Source organism: Amblyraja radiata, chromosome 25, assembly GCF_010909765.2.
Source record: "Amblyraja radiata isolate CabotCenter1 chromosome 25, sAmbRad1.1.pri, whole genome shotgun sequence".
In the NCBI taxonomy this organism is placed as follows: Eukaryota; Metazoa; Chordata; class Chondrichthyes; order Rajiformes; family Rajidae; genus Amblyraja; species Amblyraja radiata.
The window spans coordinates 11010401-11032219 of record NC_045980.1 but is presented as its reverse complement, the minus strand read 5'-3'; the positions used below and the strand labels follow the sequence as shown (position 1 = coordinate 11032219).

The window sequence follows — 21819 nt, the reverse complement described above, 5'->3', positions numbered from 1 at the left end:
CATCTCTGGAGGACACAAAATGCTGGAGTAACTCAGCGGGACAAATGACATAAAATGCTGGAGTAATTCCAGAGATGCTACCTGTCCAGCTGAGTTACTCCAGCATTTAGTGTCTACTCTTGATTTTATTCTGGTTGCTTCTGTCAGGCTTTGTTTGCATTTCATGTTCCCTCAAAACTTTTGTACAATTGCAGGGGCGAAATCGTAGTTGCTGATAAAACAGATGTGCTGATGCAGAACGGTTACTGGGCGAGTTACAACATACCGTAAGTATGGACCGCGATGAGTAGATTCGTTCTCCTGTCTCTACATAAGTAAAATTATCCAGTGTAATTACAGTTTTATACGCATTCCCTAGAAACAAGCTCATTATCTGCCTCATTCTAATTTTTTTTAATTTATATTTTATTATCTCATTTATACTACTCTCTCACTGATGATCTTTAGTGTCATATTAAGTCAACTCATTCAACATATTAAATTTGGACTTTTAACAAGTATTACTCTCATAAACATAATCCACCAATTTAACCTTGAGAAAAAAATGAACCAGATGTGAACAGATTTTTAATCAAATCTCCTGCAATTCCACATTCTGTAATCTACCATGACTACAATGTTTTAATTTATACCCATTCTCATACTATCACTCCACCTCTTTGCCATGAAAGCCAATGTCCCATTGAGTGCTTCGAATGCAGAAGGTTGCAATCTTCCACCCCAAGCAGTCATATATCTGTGACTATTCAAAGAAGAGCTGGATCTCTTCCAAAGCAGCTTTCAACATTTATCCCTCATCCAACATTAGATTGCATGATTGCCTATTAAAGATTTCTGCACTGGGCAGTATCCAAGATTGTTCACATTGATTGAAGTGTGAATGAATCCTTTCTAAAGTAGGCGAGGATCTGATGTAGTACTTTCTCGGTAAGTTAAGCCAGAGCATGACTTGCACAGAAAATGGCAGGGATCTGTCGAACAGAGAAACCTAGTGGTACAAGTAAATAGCTCTCAGAGTGGTGACACAGGCGGACAGAGTAGTGACAAAGGCATTTGGCACACTTGCCTTCACTGGTCGGGGAATTCAGCACAAGAGCTACAATTGTGACTGGGATGTGGGAGGGAACCGAAGCACCCGGAGAAAACCCACGCGGTCACTTGTCAGCTAAAATGGAGTTGTCGGCTAAATTAGCAGCAACACATGTCAAACCTTGCTCAGGAAAACAATTAAATATTGCGGCAGAATGCGTAGGCTAACTTAGATGGTCCAGTAAATCGTGCAAGGTCACTAAGATAAACGTTTGCTTTCCCAGAGACATCTGAGACTAGCTCAGTGTCTGAAAGGACAAATAACTCATGTTATTTTGGCACCAAGGAGGGTAGCTTGTTTTGAAACTTAGTCACCTGTTGGTCTTAGATTAGGGTGGAACCACAATCTTATTTTGTTATATAAGCGTATGCTTCAACCGAGCTTTAGAGAAAAAAAACTTCACCTTCAGAGAGAGAGAGAGAGAGAGCCTGGACTGTGATGCGTGCATGTGTCAAGGCCAGCCATCACAGACAGGAGGCTCGGATATGCAGAGGGACGTAAGCCGTGTTGCTTTATTAATCATTTTGCTTTAATAAATATAGTTGCATGCTTTGTGCAAAAAGACTGCAAAAAGCTGTGAACACTGCCCAGTCCATTATCGGCTCTGACCTCCCCACCATCGAAGGGATTTACCAGATCTGCTGCCTCAAAAAGGCAGCCAGCAACATCAAAGGCCCACACCACCCTGGCCACACACTCATCTCACCCCTGCCATCGGGAAAAAGGTACAGGAGCCTCAAAACTGTGACGTCCAGTTTCAGGAACAGCTTCTTCCCTACCGCCATCAGGCTATTAAACACCACAACCTCAAATAAGCTCTGAACTACATAGACTATTATTGTTATTGTTGCACTATTATCGGGGTTTTTTTGTGCATACGTATGTGTGCGTGTGTGTGTGTGATCTATATATCTGTATTTGTGAGTATGTGTATATACACACACACTGAACTTTTTTCTTCTCATTTATTACTTTGTTTACAGTGTACTATGTTTACATATTCTGTTGTACTGCTGCAAGTAAGAATTTTGTAGTTCTATCTGGGACATATGACAATAAAACACTTTTGACTCTAGTTGATGAACTCTCCAAAATGTTCTTTCCCCATTCATTGATCAAAATCCTTGAAACTTATATTTTGTTACATTTTGGAGTAGTCAGCAGAAGTCGGTGAAAATGTGGAGAAAGGAGATTGAAGAATCAGAACCTGAGACGTTTCTGGTCCCGGGATGGTTAGATAATTGTGAAGATTGTGGTAGTTTGTTTAATGTGTTAAGCAAATGGTGGGCACCTAAATAATGAATAAATGAAAGATACTTTAATGAATGAATTATATTTTATTGTCAAGTGCACTAGGTACAGTGAAATGGTGCAGACAAAGTTACAAGAGTCCTATCTGATGCCTGCCACCGCACAGGACTGCACGCACCCCCCCCCCCCCCCCCCCCCCCCCACCCTCCCCACGCTGGTTCCTCCGTTGTTTTTGGCGGCCATCCACGTCAGGTGACCCTTTGTCCTTAGCTGGCCTCCACCAGATCCCCCGCCATTGCTCTCACTGGTCCTTCTCGCTCTCGGTGGCGTGGTTCTGTTGATGCTGGGGGCCAATATGGAGACCACGATTGGTGAGCCGGGCCTATTGGGCAGGCCCTCCTGCTCACTGGGAGTAAGGGTGTCGGGTTATGGGGAGAGGGCAGGAGAATGGTTGAGAGGGAAAGAGATCGGCCATGATTGCATGACTGTGTAGACTTGATTGGCTGAATGGACTAATTCTGCTGCTAGAACGTATGAACTCCATAATGGATCGATCATTGAAGACTGGCTCCAGGCATATATTCCCTCCTTTGTCCTTAAGTGGTCCAACCCACTCCATAATTAAGAAAGGTAGAATTCTAGACTGAAGAGAGCAAATATGTGTTGCTGGGTCCAACAGTAAAGGAGGAGGATGTGGTGCCAGAGGCAAATGGCTGCACCAACGCCGCTCGCCAGCTCAACCATTCAAAAAATAATTTGGGGAGAGAGGGTTAAAGGATAAGCTCGTTCCTGTGCAACCTTTGCTGTCTCAGTCAAGGTCACACAGGTGACTTTCCAGGACGGCTAACTCTTTTGTTAAGTCTTTCGGTTTCAATTTTCATTTTTTCAATGATGATACCCTGCTGCCATAGTGCAGTAACAAATATCCATCTTTCATTTTAGAGAAGCCTACTCCCTCCACACATGTAATAATCGAATATGGTAGCTTTGCTGGCTAATCCTTTACCACTCTCCCAATATTTTTTTAAATGTTTTTAAAAAACAGCTTTAACTCCAAGTTGGCCTTCCATTTTTTTGTAGGTATTTTGAAGACATCTATAACGCAAGTGGTAAACTAGCCTTGTTTCAGGAATACGGAAACTGGTTCAGTTATGACAAGAGTCCTCGGGCTCTGATATTCCGTCGAAATCAGACTTCTGTTACAGACGTGAATTCGATGATTAAATTAATGAGGTACCTGGACTACATCAATTAATATTATATTTCTATTTTAGTTTAGTTTGTAGATACAGCACAGAGACAGGCTCTTCAGCCCACCGAATCCACATTGCCTATCGGTTACAAGTTCACGCTAGTTCAAGGCTATCCCACGTTTTGCTACAGGATAAACTGGATCTTTATCCTGTAGTAAACGATTTCACAGGGGCTTAGTGTGGGTGGGACAGATGACGGGAAACAAGGCTTTGCTGCTGGGGATTTAGGTTCTCGTTCTACCATGCGCATATGCTCTTGCTCTTCTATGTGCGTGAATGGGAGCTTTATCACTTACCTATGGTCCGAGCCCCAATAGGTCACCAATCTGCTCTCTTCCCAGCAGTAGCCACATAGCTACCCACAATCTCAATCCCACATTCCAGTCACAACCCCAACTTTGGCTACACACCTCCCCTTCCCCAGACCTTCCCCTATAACTTTCAATCCTGACCACAAATTCAGCCCATGTTCTTGAACCCCATGGTAACTGTAGAGAGCTGTCTGCCACTGGGAAATGTATTACTGCTGTCCTAATCAAATGCCTCTGCCAAATAGCCACAATGCTAATTCCCAAATCGCAGTGTATATTCCATCCATGGACATGATCTTCATCTTCAACACAGGAATACAATAGATAGAGCAAGGGGGAAGATACAGAATGCAGAATATAATGCTCAGCATTGTAGCTGTGGATCAGTCCCCAAGACAAAGCCCAATGACCACAATGAGGTGGAGGTGAATCGGACAGTACACTAGCTTCTAGGAATGCCATTCAGAAGCCTGATTACAGAGGGGCAGAAGCTGGTCCTGAGTCTGGTGGTGAACACTTTCAAGGTTCTGTACCATCTGCCGGACAGGAGCAAGGAGAAGAAGGAATGTTTGGGGTGGGACATGTCTGATTATGTTGGCTGCTTTTCCAAGGAAGCGTGTTGTGTAGATGGTGTCAATGGTGGGAAGTCTTGTCTGTGTGATGGACTGGGCTCCATCTGGAACTCTTTGCAATGCGGTCTTGGGCAGAACTTTATGTAAACCAAACTGTGATGGAACTCAATATTATGCTTTCTATGGTATATCTGTCGTAGTTTTTAAGAGTCACTGAAGACATGCTGAATTTCCTCAGTCTCTGCCAGAAGTAGAGGCGTTGGTGTGTCTTCCTGGTTGTTGCATCAATGGTTGATCCAGGACGGATGGTTTGTAATATTGACGCCAAGGAACTTGACGCTCTCAACCCTTTCCACTTCGACACCATTGATGCTGACTGGGGCTTGTACTCCACCATACTTCCTGAAGTTGATAGCTAGCTCCTTCATCTCACTGACATTGAAGGAGAGGTTATTCAGATATACTTTGTGGTGAAAAAGGTGCAGCATGCCCACTGAATCCTGGATCTCTCCCCCCCAAAGGTTGGGAAGGAGCATTTGAGGTGGTATCGTGAAACCCGAGTCCATTCAATGGAAGTATACACCACCATGCAAACTACCTCCATTCCTATTCTATCAGCCAGGTCCTGCCCCATCAGTGGAATAAAATTCACTAATCTGCTGAGTCTTTCCGTCATCTTCAGTTTTTCCCTCAATTTGTAATAATTAATTGTTAGGTAGATGCACATTCTGATTTTTCAGATCTTCGCAAAACATAAAGTGCTGGAGGAACTCAGGGGGTCAGGCAGCATCTCTGGAGGGAGTAGACAGGCAATATTTCAGGTTAAGACCCTTCCTTAGATTGATTTGAGTTTGGGGGGGTGGGGGGGGGGGGATCTGGAAAAAAAATATGGGGGTGGGGCAAGTCCTGACAAGTGATAAGGTGGATCTTATAATTTACATATGATCTGTAACCTAGTCATTTGACTTTCAGGTATAATAACTTTAAGAAAGATCCTCTGTCAAAATGTCAGCAATGTGATCCTAAGCCCAATGGTGAAAATTCAATTTCGGCCAGATCTGACCTTAACCCGGCCAATGGAAGCTACCCATTTTCTGCACTGGGACAGCGTCCACATGGAGGTACAGATATGAAGGTGAGATGTTCTGAGATGGTTTCTGAGATATTTTGCTTGGGCAACTTATACCCCAACAATATGAATATTGACTTCTCTAACCAAGTAACCCTTTGCTTTCCATCACTCCCCCTTCCTAGTACTCCGATCAGTATGACTGTCCCCCTGATTAAATGTTATCTTTGTAGGCTTCGTTGTCACCTTCTCACAGTAAACACTGATCTATTCTACAATTCCCTTGAGTTCCATCTCCTTTGATGTCTCGTTTTCACACCTTACACTTCCTTATCTCTGTCTTCCTCTCCCCTGACTCTCATCCTGAAGAAGGGTCTCGACCCAAAATATCATCCATTCCTATCCAGAGGTGCTACCTGTCCCGCTGAGTTACTCTCGCATTTTGTGTCTATGTTCTGAGATGGTAATTGTTCAGCAGAGTGGAGTGAGGGATTTTAGAGAACAGAATATACGCATTATTTGGTCCACAATTGAAAGGGGAAAGATTAATTAACAATTTGGATGGGACTTTTCATATGGAAAGCAGGACTTCAGATAGAATTTCCCTGCAGCGTTATCAAGCTTTTCTCTTGAGGCACTGGCTGACCTGCAGATCAGTTGTAATCATTTCTATTATGGGTCCCCACTTCTTCTAATTTTCTTCACATAGGTAAATTTAATATTTTTCCCCCTTTTCTAATAGCAACCTTTCATTTTTCCCACTCTTCAGTCGTTGTGTCAAACAACGCATTATGATCTTGCAATCTCATGGTGTTTGATATCTTGAACGGTTACAGAATAAAACGTCAATAGTGCATCCTTAATTTTAACTCCTTTGCTCAAAAGAACATTTGCTTAACTCACCAATGAGCTCTTGGTAATGAGTTAATGTGTTCTCCATTCCCAACAGCACTGTTTGTGTAAAAACAAAAAAGTACAAAGTGCTGGAGTAACACAACGGGTAAGGTAGCTTCTCTGGAGAACACGGATAGGTGACGTTTCAGATCGAAACCCTTCTTCAGTGTCTGTGTACCTTGAACAGAAAGGTGGCAACAGTTCCAGAAGACATTTCATTCCCTCTTAGGGCAGCTAGGGATGGGGGTAATAAATGCTGACCTTGCCAGCCATTCATACCCCATAAAAATGAATAAATAAAATATCTCTTGAGAAAATAAATTGGCAGTGATATTGTTACTTTCATTTCTCATATTCCTGTCGACTGCACATGTTGGCAGTCAAAATGGTGCCCAATTGGTGGACGTTCCTCGGCTTTATTTCCTACTCTGAAAACCTGTATCATACTGAGATTATATCATTATTTCCTGTCCATCAAATAAACTTCTATTCTCTTGCCTGGAAATGATTAAGTCTCATGGGAAAATTCCAGGTTTCGATGGCAGGATTCAAAGAAAGGCTATGTCACTCTGGTCAAATTTATTCCGCTAAACTTAAGAATTAAGTAATCATTTGTTTTACTACTTTAGTGTTATTATTGTTCATGTAATCATTGCTCAACTTACTCGATGCTTCTGCATATAATAAGACTCCTGGTCCCACATACAAATTGCCACTTTAGTCCCTAAAGGGACTCGCTCTTTCCCTGGCTATCCTCTTGTTCCTGATATACTGAGAGAATGTCTTGGTATTTTCCTTAAAATGACTTGTAAAGGATATTTTATACCCCTCGTTGAACTCTTAATTCCTTTAAATACTGCTGCACACTCTTATATTCCACAGGAAACTCACTTGATTGGAGTTGCCTGGACCCAATCATATGCTTATTTTTTCCTAATCAAATCTGCAATATCCTTTGTCATCCAAGATTATTTTATTATATAATTGTTATGATTTTTACCGCAGTAGTTCTGATATAGTGACGATACAGAACGCAAAAATGACGTAGGGTAGAATAATGGCAGATAGAATTTAATCCTCCGTGTGAGGTGATGTAGTTTGCAAGCTTGAATAAGTGTACACATGTAGCATATGTAGGTTAGGCAGTGAAGATATATGGGATGCTGGCCTTCATTAGCCAGGGCATATAATTTAGGAGCATGGAGGTCAAGGTACGTTTTTATGTAACTTTGCTTGGACCACAATTGGAGTATTTTGTGCAGTTCCACTGAATAGGAAGGAGTGGGTGCAGAGGAGATTTAACAGGATGCTCCTTGGGATGGAACATTTAGTTTTAAGGAAGCGCTGGATGTACTGAATGTGTTTTCCATGGAGTGGAGCAGACTAAGGAGGAACATAACAGAACCATATAAAATTATGAGGGGGGACACAAGAAACTGCAGATTCTGGAATCTTCAGCAAAACACGTGCCGGAGGAACTTAGCGGGTTAGGCAACATTTGTGAAGGGTGTGGACAGATGATGTTTCAGAACGGGACCCTTCTTCATTCCAGTCTGGAAATTATGAGGAGCATTGATAGGATGGATAGTGAAAAACATTTCTCCAATAGAAACAAGTAAAACTGGAAGGCATTTGTTTTAAGATGAGGAGTAAGAGGATTAGAAAGGACCCGAGGAAACAATTTTTCAACCGGAGGACGGTTGCAATCTAGAAGCATAACTTGAGAAGGCAGTTCACCCTCTTGTTTAGATATTTAACATATGTCTGGACAAGAAGTTGAATGGGCAAAGTTTAGAAGGCTATGTACCAAGATCTGCTAAATGAAGTTAGTATGATTGGGGATTTAAAAGTATGGACATGGTGGGCTGAAGGGCCTGTTTTTTGTGCTGTATGACTAACTCTTGATAAAGACTAACTTTTTTAATGCTATGCCTAGGTCACCTCATATGAATGGCATAAGACCTTTAAGATGTTTGCTGTGAGTGGCCCAACGTGGGATGAGGTTCCGGCATTTCGATGGAGCAAATCCCCTTTCAGTAAACTAATGCACATGGGACACCCCGATCTATGGAAGTTCATGCCAGTGATGGTGGATTGGGAATGAAAACCTGGAGCATATACCCGATTAAAGAACGTACTTTAAATCACATCATGCCACTTATGTTGCTCTTCTGCCTCATTTAAAATATTACCGTGTTTATTTGTATGAAGCTACTGTATGAAATGGGAGAATTTTAAATCTCTCATTTGTGGTGTAAATTTATCAGAATAATCACCACCTTGTACCAAAGTTTTATTTTGAATGAAATCTTGAAATTTAATATACCTGGTATATTAAAAATGGTACCACAAGCGCACACATTAAAATTTGCAATAATTTCTGAACTAATATATTATTACAGCGCTTTAACTAAACGAAGAGTATACTTTAAAATGTTAAGGCAGTAAATGGAGGAAAATATCACTTCCAGCCACGTTACCTTTTTCCCGCAAATCAATTGATCTAGTGGTGCAGAGCAACGTGCGATAATGCTGTTATGCATCACTGAGTGAGACTGCAGGTAGAGCTACTGCCTCACAGCACCAGGGACATGAGTTTGATCCTTACCTCGGGTGCTGTCTGTGTGAAGTCTGCACATTCTCCCTGTGGCCACGTGGGTTTCCTCTGGGTACTCCGATTTCCTCCCCCATCCTAAAGCAGTGCTGGTTTGTAGGTTAATTGGCCTCTGTAAAAGAAATATTGCTCCTAACGTATATTATCCCCTAAAGAAAATGGGATAACATAGGACTAGGATGGACTCGGTGGGCCGAAGGGCCTATTTCCTTGAGGTATCTCTATAAACTAATTGGCAACAGCTGGCTGTGTTCAGGATGAGAGCTAGAACCATTACTGCTAATAACAGTCAAATCAATATGGTCAAATTTAGAGATGTTGCAAAACAGGTAAGTTTATGATAACTTGACTTGACTTTGGACATGTTTCCCAGCATTATGCTCCAAAATGACTGACTGCCAACATCTTGGGGGGAACTTCATATATAATCAGACTGCCAGACCACACCGTCAATGGTTGCTGTCAAATGGACTGGTACAATTATTTATAAATGAGTTTTTGTTTCATTTCCTAATTTTACGTTTCTGGAGCTATTATAGAAACCTACGCAATGCTTTTTCTAAATACAGAAGTTGGGCTTTATTTTTGATTACAGAGGAGGATGTCTGTACTGAGTTGTGAAACTTGAATAAAAATAGTGAAGGGCCATTATGCTTCAGACCTCTGTGGCCTGATTTAGCATCGGGAATAATTAATACAAGTTTTCCAGCTCTCCCTTGAGCAGATAAGAACTAATAGGTTGCAAATATTAAAATGTTGCTTTAAATATCAATGATGGTTGAGGGACTATGTCAGAGTGCAGTCATTTTATCCTATAACATTGGCCTTCTACCCTCTAACTGGTGATTGTACAGAGTTTTACAGAAGGACTAGGTGGTGATGGCAGCATAGAGCTGCTCTTAGTAATAAATAGGGTTAATGTTCTGAAACATTATACAAGGAGTAAAGGGGTTTCAGATAACGCAAGGGAACACTGATCTTCATGAGTCCTGAGGATGTAATTTAATTCCTGCTTTAAGTTACCTTCAGCTTTTGATATGTGTGTAAATGTATTTTTGGTATGAAATAAAATTGTAGCTATTTAGCTTCAGAAGAGTTGGGTAGGTTGGAGCCTGGTAGTGTCATGCTAACCAGGATCATTGACGGCACCACCAAGTGCAGGAAAATGTAATTACACCATGGATCGTGTCATACAGATGGTTTGCTATTTATCCATCTAGCATAGATTAAAGTGAAATAGTTCATCAACTCTAAGGAGGAAGTCTCAGCATGTTACTGGAATGCTCATTGGCCTCTGCAGTTGTTGGTTGGAATATTATGAATTGCAGCTTCACTAAACAGGAATGGGGCTGTGCTGGCTCGAGATCTCCACTGTAATTGCACAGGTTTGTGTTGCAGCCATTTATCATGTTCATAAATTCTAGGAGCAGAATAAGGTCCATAACACCCGTACTGATCAAGAATCTGTCAACCTCCGCCTTAAAAATATCCATTGACTTGGCTGACGCAACTGTCTGTGGCAATGAATTCCACAGAAAATACCGCCCTCTGATTAAAGAAATTCCTTATCGTTTCCTTTCTAAACGTACATCCTTTTATTCTGAGGCTATGGTCTCTAGTCCAAGGCTCTCCCACTAGTGGAAACATCCCCGCCACAATCACTCCACCCAGGCCTTTCACTGTTCAGTAAATTTCAATGAGGTCCCCCCCCCCTTTACCCTTTTAAATTCCAGCGAGTACTGGCCCAGTGCCCAAATGCTCAAGTTCCATTTAACCACAAGCAAATGTTCTGGAATCTAGATGAACCTGTAGATGCTGGAATACATTGATCAATGCTGACTCGCATCATAAACAACATAATCTGAAGCATAACTTTTCACTCGCATTTCATTCCTAGAATGGGGCGGCACAGTAGCGCAGTAGTCGAGTTGCTGCCTTATAGCACCAGTGACCCGGGTTCGATCCTGACTTCGAGTGCTTGTCTGTACAGAGGTTGTACATTCTCCCTGTGACCTGCGTGGGTTTTCTCCGGGTGCTCCGGTTACCTCCCACACTCCAAGACATACTGGCTTGTAGGTTAATTGGCTTTGTATAACTGTAAATTGTCCCTTGTGTTTGTAGGATAGCAATCGTGTGCGGAGATCGCTGGCCAGTGCAGACTCAGTGGGGCGAAGGGCCTGTTTCTGCGCTGTATGTCTGAACTAAAATAAAATAAAATTGAGGCCATGTTCAATGAATTCGCTCTTTACGAGGAATTTGAATTTGGCAAAAGGATTACCCTCCTCCCCTCCTAAAAAATCGCCTAAGTGGGGCAGGCCCATAATAGTGTGAAATAATCTAAGTAACGTCTACTTACACTGCTTCCCCCCCCCCCTTGTTCCCTTCCTCCACCCTGGTCGTTTCACCAGTTCCACAGTTCTCCACATTATTTCCTTCTTGAGATTGCACCTGCCCTAAGGCAGAGAATTCCACATGACGTGCTGTTCCTCCAATTTACTTTGGATAGTGGAGGAGGCCCAAGACAGAAAGCTCAGTGCGGGAATGGGAGGGGGAGTTAACCACTTTCTCAGTTGCTAAACACTTTAATCCTCAAATTGTTTTTGTAATTCTGAAGGCAAACTAATAGAAGTGATGAATTGGTTAAAGTTCTAAGTGTGCTGCTACTGATTGGTGTGTACCTCAACCATATTCCTCAATTTATCTTCTAATCTTTATCAATTGAATGTGTTGCAATTGCTTCTCTATTTGAAATCACTGTGGGAATGTAAAGCTGGTGAATTATTTCACATTTCATATAAATCAGCTTGCTTGAATTCTAAATCAAACTCGCGTAATGGAACAATTCCTAAACACACTTTATTTTTAACATAAGCATCGTTCTCCAATCCCCGACAAATATAAATTTAAACTATCTTTTTCTGACTATTTTGGCAGCTGTCCGGCAAGCTATTACTGACAACAAGAGATGGGAAAATGTAGCCAAGATTTTCCCAAGTACACTTACAAGATGAAGAGCTGGATCTCACTAGCAAATGTCAATGGTTCCACTTGAATGCAACCATTTAAACAGCATGAATTCCTGGTCTTTCATGCTTGGACTTTCCAAGGCAGACATCCCAGACTTGCTGACAGGTTCAGAGCGCAGAATCTCCTCCAATGATTTCCCTGGGAAATCACCTCTTAGGTCCAGAGCCTGATTAGACCCAAATGTCAGCGATTTAGTTTAGTTTAGAGATACAGTGTGGAACCTTCGGCTCATCGAGTCCATGTCAACTCGCATTCACACGCTCACACTAGGGACTATTTACAAAGCCCATTAACCTACAAACCCGCACATCTTTGCGATGTGGGAGGAAACCAGAGCACCTGGAGGAAATCCACGTGGCCACAGAGAGAACGTGCGAACTCCATACACACAGCACTCATAGTCAGGATTGAAACTGGGTCTCTGGCGCTGTGAGGCAGCAACTCTGTTTAAAACTATAAAAATTCACTCCTAAGGTTTACTGTTGGCAAATGTGGGGGGCAGACTTTGCCAGTTCCTCAGGGCAGTCTTGGGGAGCAGGTACCTACACTGTGCTGGTTGAAGCCTTGTCACTGCTTAGACCACTCTTGCTTCAGATGCTTCTTAGACAATGCTCTAAAGCAAGGGTTCCCAACCTGGGGTAAATCTACCCCCAGGGGGTAAATTTCATCTACATTTGTTGATTCTGGATTTGTACATATTTTTTCTCATTGACTGACTGTGTTTGGTTCTGGTATACCAGCATCTGTTCATCATTAGCTGTTCATAAATAAGTGAAATAACATTGTTTTTTGCTATTAAAGTTGCCAGGGGTAAACGGGACGAGAAATGTTGGCAACCCCTGCTCTAAACTGTAACCTAAAGTATTAAAAAAACACTTTTTTTTTGCCTCCAGTAAATCTGGAATACTATTGTTGGCTACAGTGGAACATTTCCAAATAGTTCACACGTCATTGGAACAAAATCGGGCCATACAGTCCATCGAATCATGGCCGATTTATCTTTCCCTCTCAATAAGGCATATAGAAATTAGTCTGTTACAATACAAACAAATTGCTTCACAATTTCTGCCCTTCCCCACAAAAATAAGGGTACCATGCAGATAATAAACTCTGACGAGCAAAACAGAGTTAATGTTGCTGGGTAATGGTGTACATGGAACAGGCTCGATCTGATACAGACAAGTCTGCTGAAATTGTTGAATCCAATGTTAATGTGAGTATGAAGATGAGATGTCTTTTCTCAAGCTAGTGTTGGGTATCATTGGAATAATGTGAGGCCAAATGTTAGAGAGGTCAGAATGGGTGTGGGATGGAGAATTAACGGAACAGCCAACTACAAGCTCACAACCATCGTTGCAAACTCAAAGGAATATTAGTTTTAATAAAAAGTGATTACCCCAATCAGTGTTTGATACCTCCAGGCACGGTGGTGCAGCGGTAGAGCTGCTGCCTTACAGCGCCAGAGATCAGGGTTCGATCCCAACTCTGGTGTTGTCTGTACGGAGTTTATGCGCTCGCCCCGTGACTTCCATGGGTTTTCTCCGGGTGCTCCGATTTCTTCCCACACTCCAAAGACATACAGGTTTGTAGGCTAGTTGGCTTTGGTGAAAATAGTAAATTGTCCCTAGTGTACAGAGTAGTGTTACTGTGCAGGGATCGCTGGTCAGCACGGACTCGGTTGGCCGAGGGTCCCGTTTCCGCACTAAACTTAACTAAATGTAAGACCATATTGTGAAATAATAGTGATACCAGAATGGACTCAAACATATATACAGACACTCTCTGAATTATGCAATAGGTGGCTTAAGTAAACTCACACATACGTGCTCAGTGCCTAGTGCAATCAAGGCAGTTTGTAATTTGCACAACACTGTACTGCCACTTAAGTTTACATTGGATCACAAGCCAGCAATGGCGGCGGTGCTTACCCAGAAGCCCGCACGTCGCAGAAAGTACCAGGCCTGGACTGGGTGAAGCAACTGCCGAGGGTCCTCCTTGGCATCCGCACCGCCCTGAAGGAAGATTTGCCTGCTTCCTCGGCCGAGCTCGTGTACGGCTCGGTCCTGCAGGTGCCTGGGGATTTTCTCCCTACTGCCCGCGGCCAAGCCGCATCGGCTGGCTGGCCTTCGGGAGCGGGTGAGCACGTTGGCTCATGTTCCCACTTCCAGGCACGGTTCGTCCGCAGTGCATGTGCCCGCGGTGTTGCAAAGATGTGCCTATGTTATCATTCGCAAGGATGCTCACCGCTCGCCATTGCAACGAGTATGCGAGGTGCCATTCCTGGTGCGATCCGGGGTCGCCACGTTCTCTATACACGTGGGAGACCGGGAGGAGTTCGTCTCTGTCGGCCGCCTCAAACCCGCCCACTTGGATGTGGACAGCCGCACTGAGTGTTCCTGTTTCCCCCGCCCCTGTTATTTCCGCCCCGTTGCCTGATCCTGGCCTTGTTTTGCAGGCCCCCCATGTTACGCCCACCCCACCTTCACGGACCGCCTGTTCTGGTTGTTCCGTACGGGTCCCCGCTCGGTTCCGTACCTCTGGTTCTGGGGGGGAGGGGGAGATCCTGTAGTGGTGAGTGGTCGAACCCTGCGGTCGGCTACCTCGATCACGTGACCACGAGGAGGGGTCTGTTTTTGCGTGCTTTTATGGGCAAGCCCATTCATTCTGTTAATCACCGTTGTGGTAGTAGCACTGTATTTAGCTGTTTCAAGATTACCGTTGATTTCACCACTTTCACAATAAAGTTCTTTTGGAAATCAACCTACCGTCTCGACTCGCTAAAAAGGGGAGTATCTGTGATAGGGTGGAGCTGTCTGTTTCATAAAATAATGAAGGCACAAAGAAAACAAAATCACGTGTTAAATCAGTGAAATGTTGAAACATGAAACCAGAAGAAGTAAGTTGCAAATAACAAGCAGATGATACCGTGCCTGTGGGAGAAGAAAACTGAGTTATGAATAATATTATGGCAGAAAGGGCCACTTGTGAAACTAGCAAGTTTCTGGATTCAATTTTGATTTCATGATTTAATGACACTTTATTGTCACGTGTACCTAGGTGCAGTGAAACGCTGTGTTTTGCACACAACCTGGTAAAATTATACAGCAGACCTGACCTAGGCAGTACACAAGTGTCACCACGTGTCTGGCACCGACAAAGTTATAAAAGTTCACCGCACATGGCAGCAGCCCCCCCCCTCCCCCTCCCCCTCCCCTCCGCTGGGTCCCTCTTCGTTCTTGGCAGCTCCCTGCAAGTGACTCTCTGATGACCCTCTATGCTCTCCAAGAGTCCTCCTCCTTCTCGTAGAAGAGAGAAGCCCTCCTCCTTCTCAATCCACCCCTCGCTCCCTGTCGGCCCCCCTCACTCCCTGTCGGCCCTTCTCGCTCTGGGATTTCTGCAAGAGTGAATGCGACCATTTCTCTGCTTGCATCTGCCTGCCGTAATGAGCATTTACAGATCTTACTGCCCTGGCTATAAATCAGAGCTGCCAACATTGGGTGAGAGTTGAGAGTGAGAAATCCTACCACAACCAGAGAGCAGCGCTGAACTACTATCTACCTCATTGGTGACCCTCGGACTATCTTTGATCGAACTTTGCTGGCTTCACCTTGCACTAAACGCTATACCCTTAACATGTATTGTCTTCCCGTTGGCTGGTTGGATCGCAACAAAAGCTTTTCACGGTACCTCAGTACATATGACAATAAACTAAACTGAACTGAACCGAACGTGCATTTTATGGGGGGTTTTCCAGCTAACGGATTGACTACATCTTCGGCGTAAGGTACGTTCAGCCAGTTTTATTCAGCACAACGTCCTGATATATGGGAGCGAGGGAATTCCCAAATTTGGTTAGTTGGGATTTATTGGTCGTCTGAACTAACTTCAGAGCCCCGACATTCCCTCTCTTTCTATCCCTCAGTTTAAACCAGCCTCTGCAGTTACTTTCTCTCTATATATATATATTACACACACGCACCCACACTGAACATTTTTTTCTTGTTTATTATGTTATGCACAGTGCTGTGTTTACTCAGTACTACTGCAAGTAGGAATTTCAGGATAATATTAGTGTGCGGGGATTGCTCACTTCAGGTAGCCCCGGCATTCCCCCTCTCTCTCTCTCAATTCTCTCTCTCTCTCTCGCACCAGATTGTTCTCACCCAGCTATATAAAATAATATTGTCTAATTTATATTTTGTGATCATCTTTTGATCATGAATTAGGGAAGGGCACCTGTAAATGGGATTTAGAGGAGGACACCTACAAATGGTGAATTAGAGGAGGGCACCTGCAAATGGTGAATTAGGGAAGGGCACCTGTAAATGGGATTTAGAGGAGGGCACCTGTAAATGATGGATTTTTTCGGTCTGAATGACAATAAAGGAAACCCTGTAACCCTGTAGAGGAGGGCACCTATAGGGTGATTTCACGAAAGGTCACTGGAGCGTAGATCCGCACCCACGTGACCGCAAAATTTAACTGGGGGACAAGCATCACTTCCGGTACATGTTAGTGAATGGGAAAACACGCACTTTCACACCCGTTAAAAACATCGAAAACGGCCCGTTTTTGAGCTGCAATTTACTGTGCCAGTCGGGGTGACCGTGAGGCACAGCTACCTAAATTTACAGTTAAAAAAAAAGATAGAAACTAAGGTAAATTCAAGAGGGAGCTGAAGGTGCAAAAACAGCGGAAGTTGTTAGCGGACATTTGTCATGGAGATTTAAAGATCCAAAATATCGGGAATTATCGCGTTTGCCCGCTGCATTTCATCAAAAGTAAGGCATTATTGACTTTTTATCTTTATTCATTTGTTATATGAAAAGTATTAAAAGTTAGAAATCCTTCAGTAAAATTGCAAAATCGCCCATTGTTCTCAGGTGGGTTTTAACATGCAAAATGAAAACGCTTCTGAAGCTCCATTTACCATTTAAATAATCGTAAACTCTCAATGCGTTTGGAAATAAATTTTACTCAGATGCAAGCTAAGGAATGGGATAATTGTCAGCTGTTAGTTGGACAAAATCAGGAGATTTTATTATTTGCCAAAATATATTTCTCAATGTTTCTTGTTTAAAGCCTGCACAATCACCCAAACTACTTATTTATTTATTCAGAAGCGTTTTCATTTTGCATGTTAAAACCCACCTGAGAACAATGGGCGATTTTGCAATTTTACTGAAGGATTTCTAACTTTTAATACTTTTCATCTAACAAATGAATAAAGATAACAAAGCCAATACTGCCTTACTTTTGATGAAATGCAGCGAGCAAACGCGATAATTCCCGATATTTTGGATCTTTAAATCTCCACGACAAATGTCCACTAACAACTTCCGCTGTTTTTGCACCTTCAGCTCCCTCTTGAATTTACCTTAGTTTCTATCTTTTTTTTTAACTGTAAATTTAGGTAGCTGTGCCTCACGGTCACCCCGACTGGTAAAGTAAATTGCAGCTCAAAAACTGGCCGTTTTCGATGTTTTTAACGGGTGTGAAAGTGCGTGTGTTCCCATTCACTAACATGTACCGGAAGTGATGCTTGTCCCCCAGTTAAATTTTGCGGTCACGTGGGTGCGGATCTACGCTCCAGTGACCTTTCGTGAAATCACCCTATAAGTGGTGGAATTAAGGGGAGGGCACCTGTAAATGGGGATCCAATCACAGGTCCCCTTATGCGCGTTGTACACTATATTTTGATGTATAACCCCTTCATCCCCTCCCGTCCAGTCTCCCTTCCCCCTCAATGTCCTGTCCCTCTCAATGACTGGATACACACTTGGACTTGCTCCTAGCCCCTCTGCACTGACAATATATCTGGCCCACACATTAAGCCCCATATCGGACCCCCTGGACAACCTATTACATTCAAGTCCACAGGTGCTTATCTAATGGGGTAATCTCTTATGGGGCACTTCACATCCATTGGCTTCCTTGTTATCTAACATGCTAGTTACTTTGTCAAAGAAGTCATCAATTGGTTGAACTCAATTTCTCATCCATAAAATTATACTCATTCAGCTGTATAAGTATTCTGTTACAATTTCCTTCATTTTCCTAACAAACTGACCTGAAGTCATTTTTACCCCCAATATTTTCAGTATTTTGCTGTCTTCCCCTCAGCTGGGACTTTTCCAAAATGCAAAGTCCAATAACTATATATTTAAGCAATAACATTCTATTTAATGTGATCTTGGGAGTACATAATATTTTCTGTGGTATTCATAGCACAACAATGATAAAAAGATCTTTGTTTCGATTACACCTATAAATATGCATACATTATTATATTAGTTAATGTATCGAGGGCAAATTTTTGTTCCAATGCTTCATATTTTTGTTCCACATCCCATGCCCCTGGATATTCCGGATTAATAAATTAAGGTTTTGTCAACTAATTACAAATCAGGCTAATTACAAATCAATAACATTAGCTAACTCTGAAACACGAAGCGCCGAGCATTGGGATCCAGACATCACGGACAACTGGCCTCAGTTCCCTGCTCACATCTGGCAGTGCTCTCCGTCTGAACCAGGGGCGTTTTTGAAAGTGGGGGGGGGCTGAGCGATCACTGATCACTGGCCTTGGGGGTAACTGGCGAGGGTGGAGCGAGTGAGCGGGGGAAGGGTGTGGGAGGGGGGTACCCTCTCCTACGGTAGGGACATTTTGAAATTTAATGTATTAAAATCATGTTGTAGGGGTATAATTTCAATGTTTTTTTGTTTGAAGTATTTTTAAGAGGTATCTTTTTAAGGGGTAACTTTTTCCACACAAAGGGTGGTGGGTGTATGGAACAAGCTGCCAGAGGAGGTAGTTGATGCAGGGACTATCCCAACATTTAAGTTTAACATTTAACATTTTAAACCCAACAGGTTTGGAGGGATATGGACCAAAAGCAGGAACTGTATCTGGGGCATGTTGGCAGGTGTGGGCAAGTTGGGCCGAAGGTCCTGTTTTCACACTGTATCACTCTATGACTACATTATACCTCCACATTGCATGAATGCTTCAAAATCAAGTGGTGGAGTTTTATTGCCATATACTCGAGCGTAGAAACATAGAAAATAGGTGCAGGAATAGGTCATTCGGCCCTTTGAGCCAGCACTGCCATTCAATATGATCATGGCTGTTCATCTAAAATCAGTACCTCTGTACTGTTTTTTCCCCATATCCCTTGATTTCGCTAGCCCCAAGAGCTAAATGTAACTCTCTCTTAAAAACATCCAGTGAACAGCCTTCTGTGGCAGAGAATTCCACAGATTCACAACTCTCTGGGTGTAGAAAGTTTGTCCTCATCTCAGTCCTAAATGGCCAGCCCCTTATACTTCAACTGTGTGACCCCTGGTTCTGAACTCCCCCAATATCGGGAATATTTTTTCTGCAGTTACAGTATGTGAAAATCCATCAGGCAAGCAGGATACTTTCTCCAACCATCCCCATTTAAAGGCCACTATCTTCCACCGCTTCTACCCAGTGTTTGGTACCTACTTCCAGCAGCCACTGGTTGTCCTCCAGGATGCACTGAGCCGCAGCCTGGCCCATGCCAGTCACCAGGACGAATTTGGCGCAGAGACTTTCACGGCAGCGGTGCAACGCTTCTGACGCCTCCGACGGCCTGGGACTCTTGCCCTGAGACTGCTCCATGGCCGGAGCTGCAGCAAGCGACTCGCCAGCCCGGCAAACACTCGCCAGCCCCGACTCCCTGTCCGTATCTGCCCCCGCCGCTGCTTCTGCTTCCATCCCTCCGACAGAGCGTGTGAAATTTGTGATCAGCATGAGAGCGTGAGAATCGGGCCAAATTCGTGATTCTCATGCTCAATACTGTCAAATCATACAGCACAGAAGCAGGCTCTGGCCCACAGAAACCATGATGCCCATCACACACCCACATACACTAATTCTGCATTAATTCCATTTAATTTTTGCCACATTCTCATCAATGCTTCTCAAATGTTATTGCTCAACTACACACCAAGGGTAATGAACCTGTTAGCCCACAAAAGAGGAAACCGGAGCCCCCAGAGGAAACTCACAGTCACAGGGAGAACAGGCATACTCGGCATAGACAGCATCAGAGGTCAGGATTGAGCCTAGCGTACTGGAGGTGTGAGGCAGCAGCTCCCCTAGTTGCACCACTGTGTCACCCCAGATACTTGGATCACTTCTGATTTGGATGCTGCAATAGGGGAAATAGTGGGAGCTGTCAAAATGGTTGAACTTAGTTTAACTGATGCTACCTCTTCATCTGTAGCATCTTCCCAATTGAGACTCTGCAGCAGAATTTCATTTTAATTTGTTTAATTACCTCAGGCGAAATGGAATAATTCTTCCTTTGAATATTAATTTAGCGTTTGTTTTTAGTACATTGATATACTACAGCATTGTCGTTGCTTTTGAAACCCCCAAGATTATTGCAACTTGCTTTATCACACTGTGGTGCACATATGTTACCCCAAAAAGGTTACAGTTTTATGCTCGTGAGTTTATGATTAGACATGGCTCTCCTATCCATGGAAAAATCTACTGAACGTGGCAAAATTAATTTGATCTCATCAGTGCACTACTGTGCATTAATTACATTGGAGAAAAAATGTGATATGGAATGGTGAGATAATTTCACGAAACTCATCTTGCAATTAAGGATCGTTCAACTGCACAGCAGAACCAAAGATTTACAAGAAAAATAGAGAACAATTTAGTTCATCCAATTAGCTGGAATTGCTTAGATTCCTTGTTCAGTTATTTGAAACTTTGATTTTAATGCACATTTGGTATAGACCTGATCATCATCAAGATTTAGCCTGAATGCCAAAAATGAAAAGTTATCTTTAATTACAGAATTCTTGATAAATGATGATCCTAACTTAATAATAATTTTATTCGCAGATCTAATCTTATTTTCCATCTGAACGCATCCTTGTAAAAGCACACAAACTACACAAAATTTGTTTGATTTTGTTTCTTTCGCTTTGTATTAGATGCTCAATGTAATGGCAACCACGGATAATAAATTGTATCCTGACAGTCATACAAATAGATAATAAACAAAAACGCAATTATAAAAATAATTATCAGACTTAAAACATTGCATTGTCTTTTTATCTTACATTCCTTGGAACAGTTCTTTCTCTGATGCTGTGAACTAAACAATGTCCCACTTGCACTGACATGTTAAAGAAATACTGAGGGTTGAAATATTTAATAATTTAATAATAAAACCATTTTGTTTGTAAATAAATAAAAAGATGAAGAAATAACGAGGCGAATTGTTTAATGTAACAAGGAATTTGCCAAGATAGACACAAAATGCTGGAGTAACTCAGCAGGACAGGCGGCATCTCTGGATTGGAGGAAAGGCTGACCACGTTTTGGGTGGAGACCCTTCTTCACACTCAACCCGAAACGTCACGCTGAGTTACTCCAGCATTTTGTGTCTATCCTCCGTGTAAACCAGCATCTGCAGTTCCTTTCTACACATGGAATTTGCCAGGGTCCCTGCATGGTAACAAATACCAGTATTGCACTTTAGTTCTGTTTTCAAAAAAGATATGTGTAATGACTGGGAAACTGTTCATAGAGACGTATTAAACGATGCCAATTTTGTCCCAATATAAATGCATGTCCAAAAATCCAAAGCATCTAAGGTCAGGTCACGGCCAGTGAAAAGAATTTGAGAAAACAAACAGAGTGAAATTTTAAAATGCACTTGAATAAATAATTGTTTTTTTTTTTTGAGA

At 42.7% G+C, this 21819-nt stretch overlaps 1 protein-coding gene across 1 annotated transcript in view; it reads left to right on the top strand.

Annotated features, from left to right (window-relative positions):
• Window positions 1-8817, top strand: part of plbd2 (phospholipase B domain containing 2) — a 31794-nt gene extending 22977 nt beyond the window's left edge. The window contains exons 9-12 of the mRNA XM_033043146.1: window positions 195-266; window positions 3422-3574; window positions 5450-5612; window positions 8377-8817. Coding sequence (XP_032899037.1) covers window positions 195-266; window positions 3422-3574; window positions 5450-5612; window positions 8377-8544 — 556 coding nt within the window. The 3' untranslated portion in view covers window positions 8545-8817. The remainder of the gene's footprint in view (window positions 1-194; window positions 267-3421; window positions 3575-5449; window positions 5613-8376) is intronic.
• The last annotated feature ends 13002 nt before the right edge of the window (window positions 8818-21819 follow it).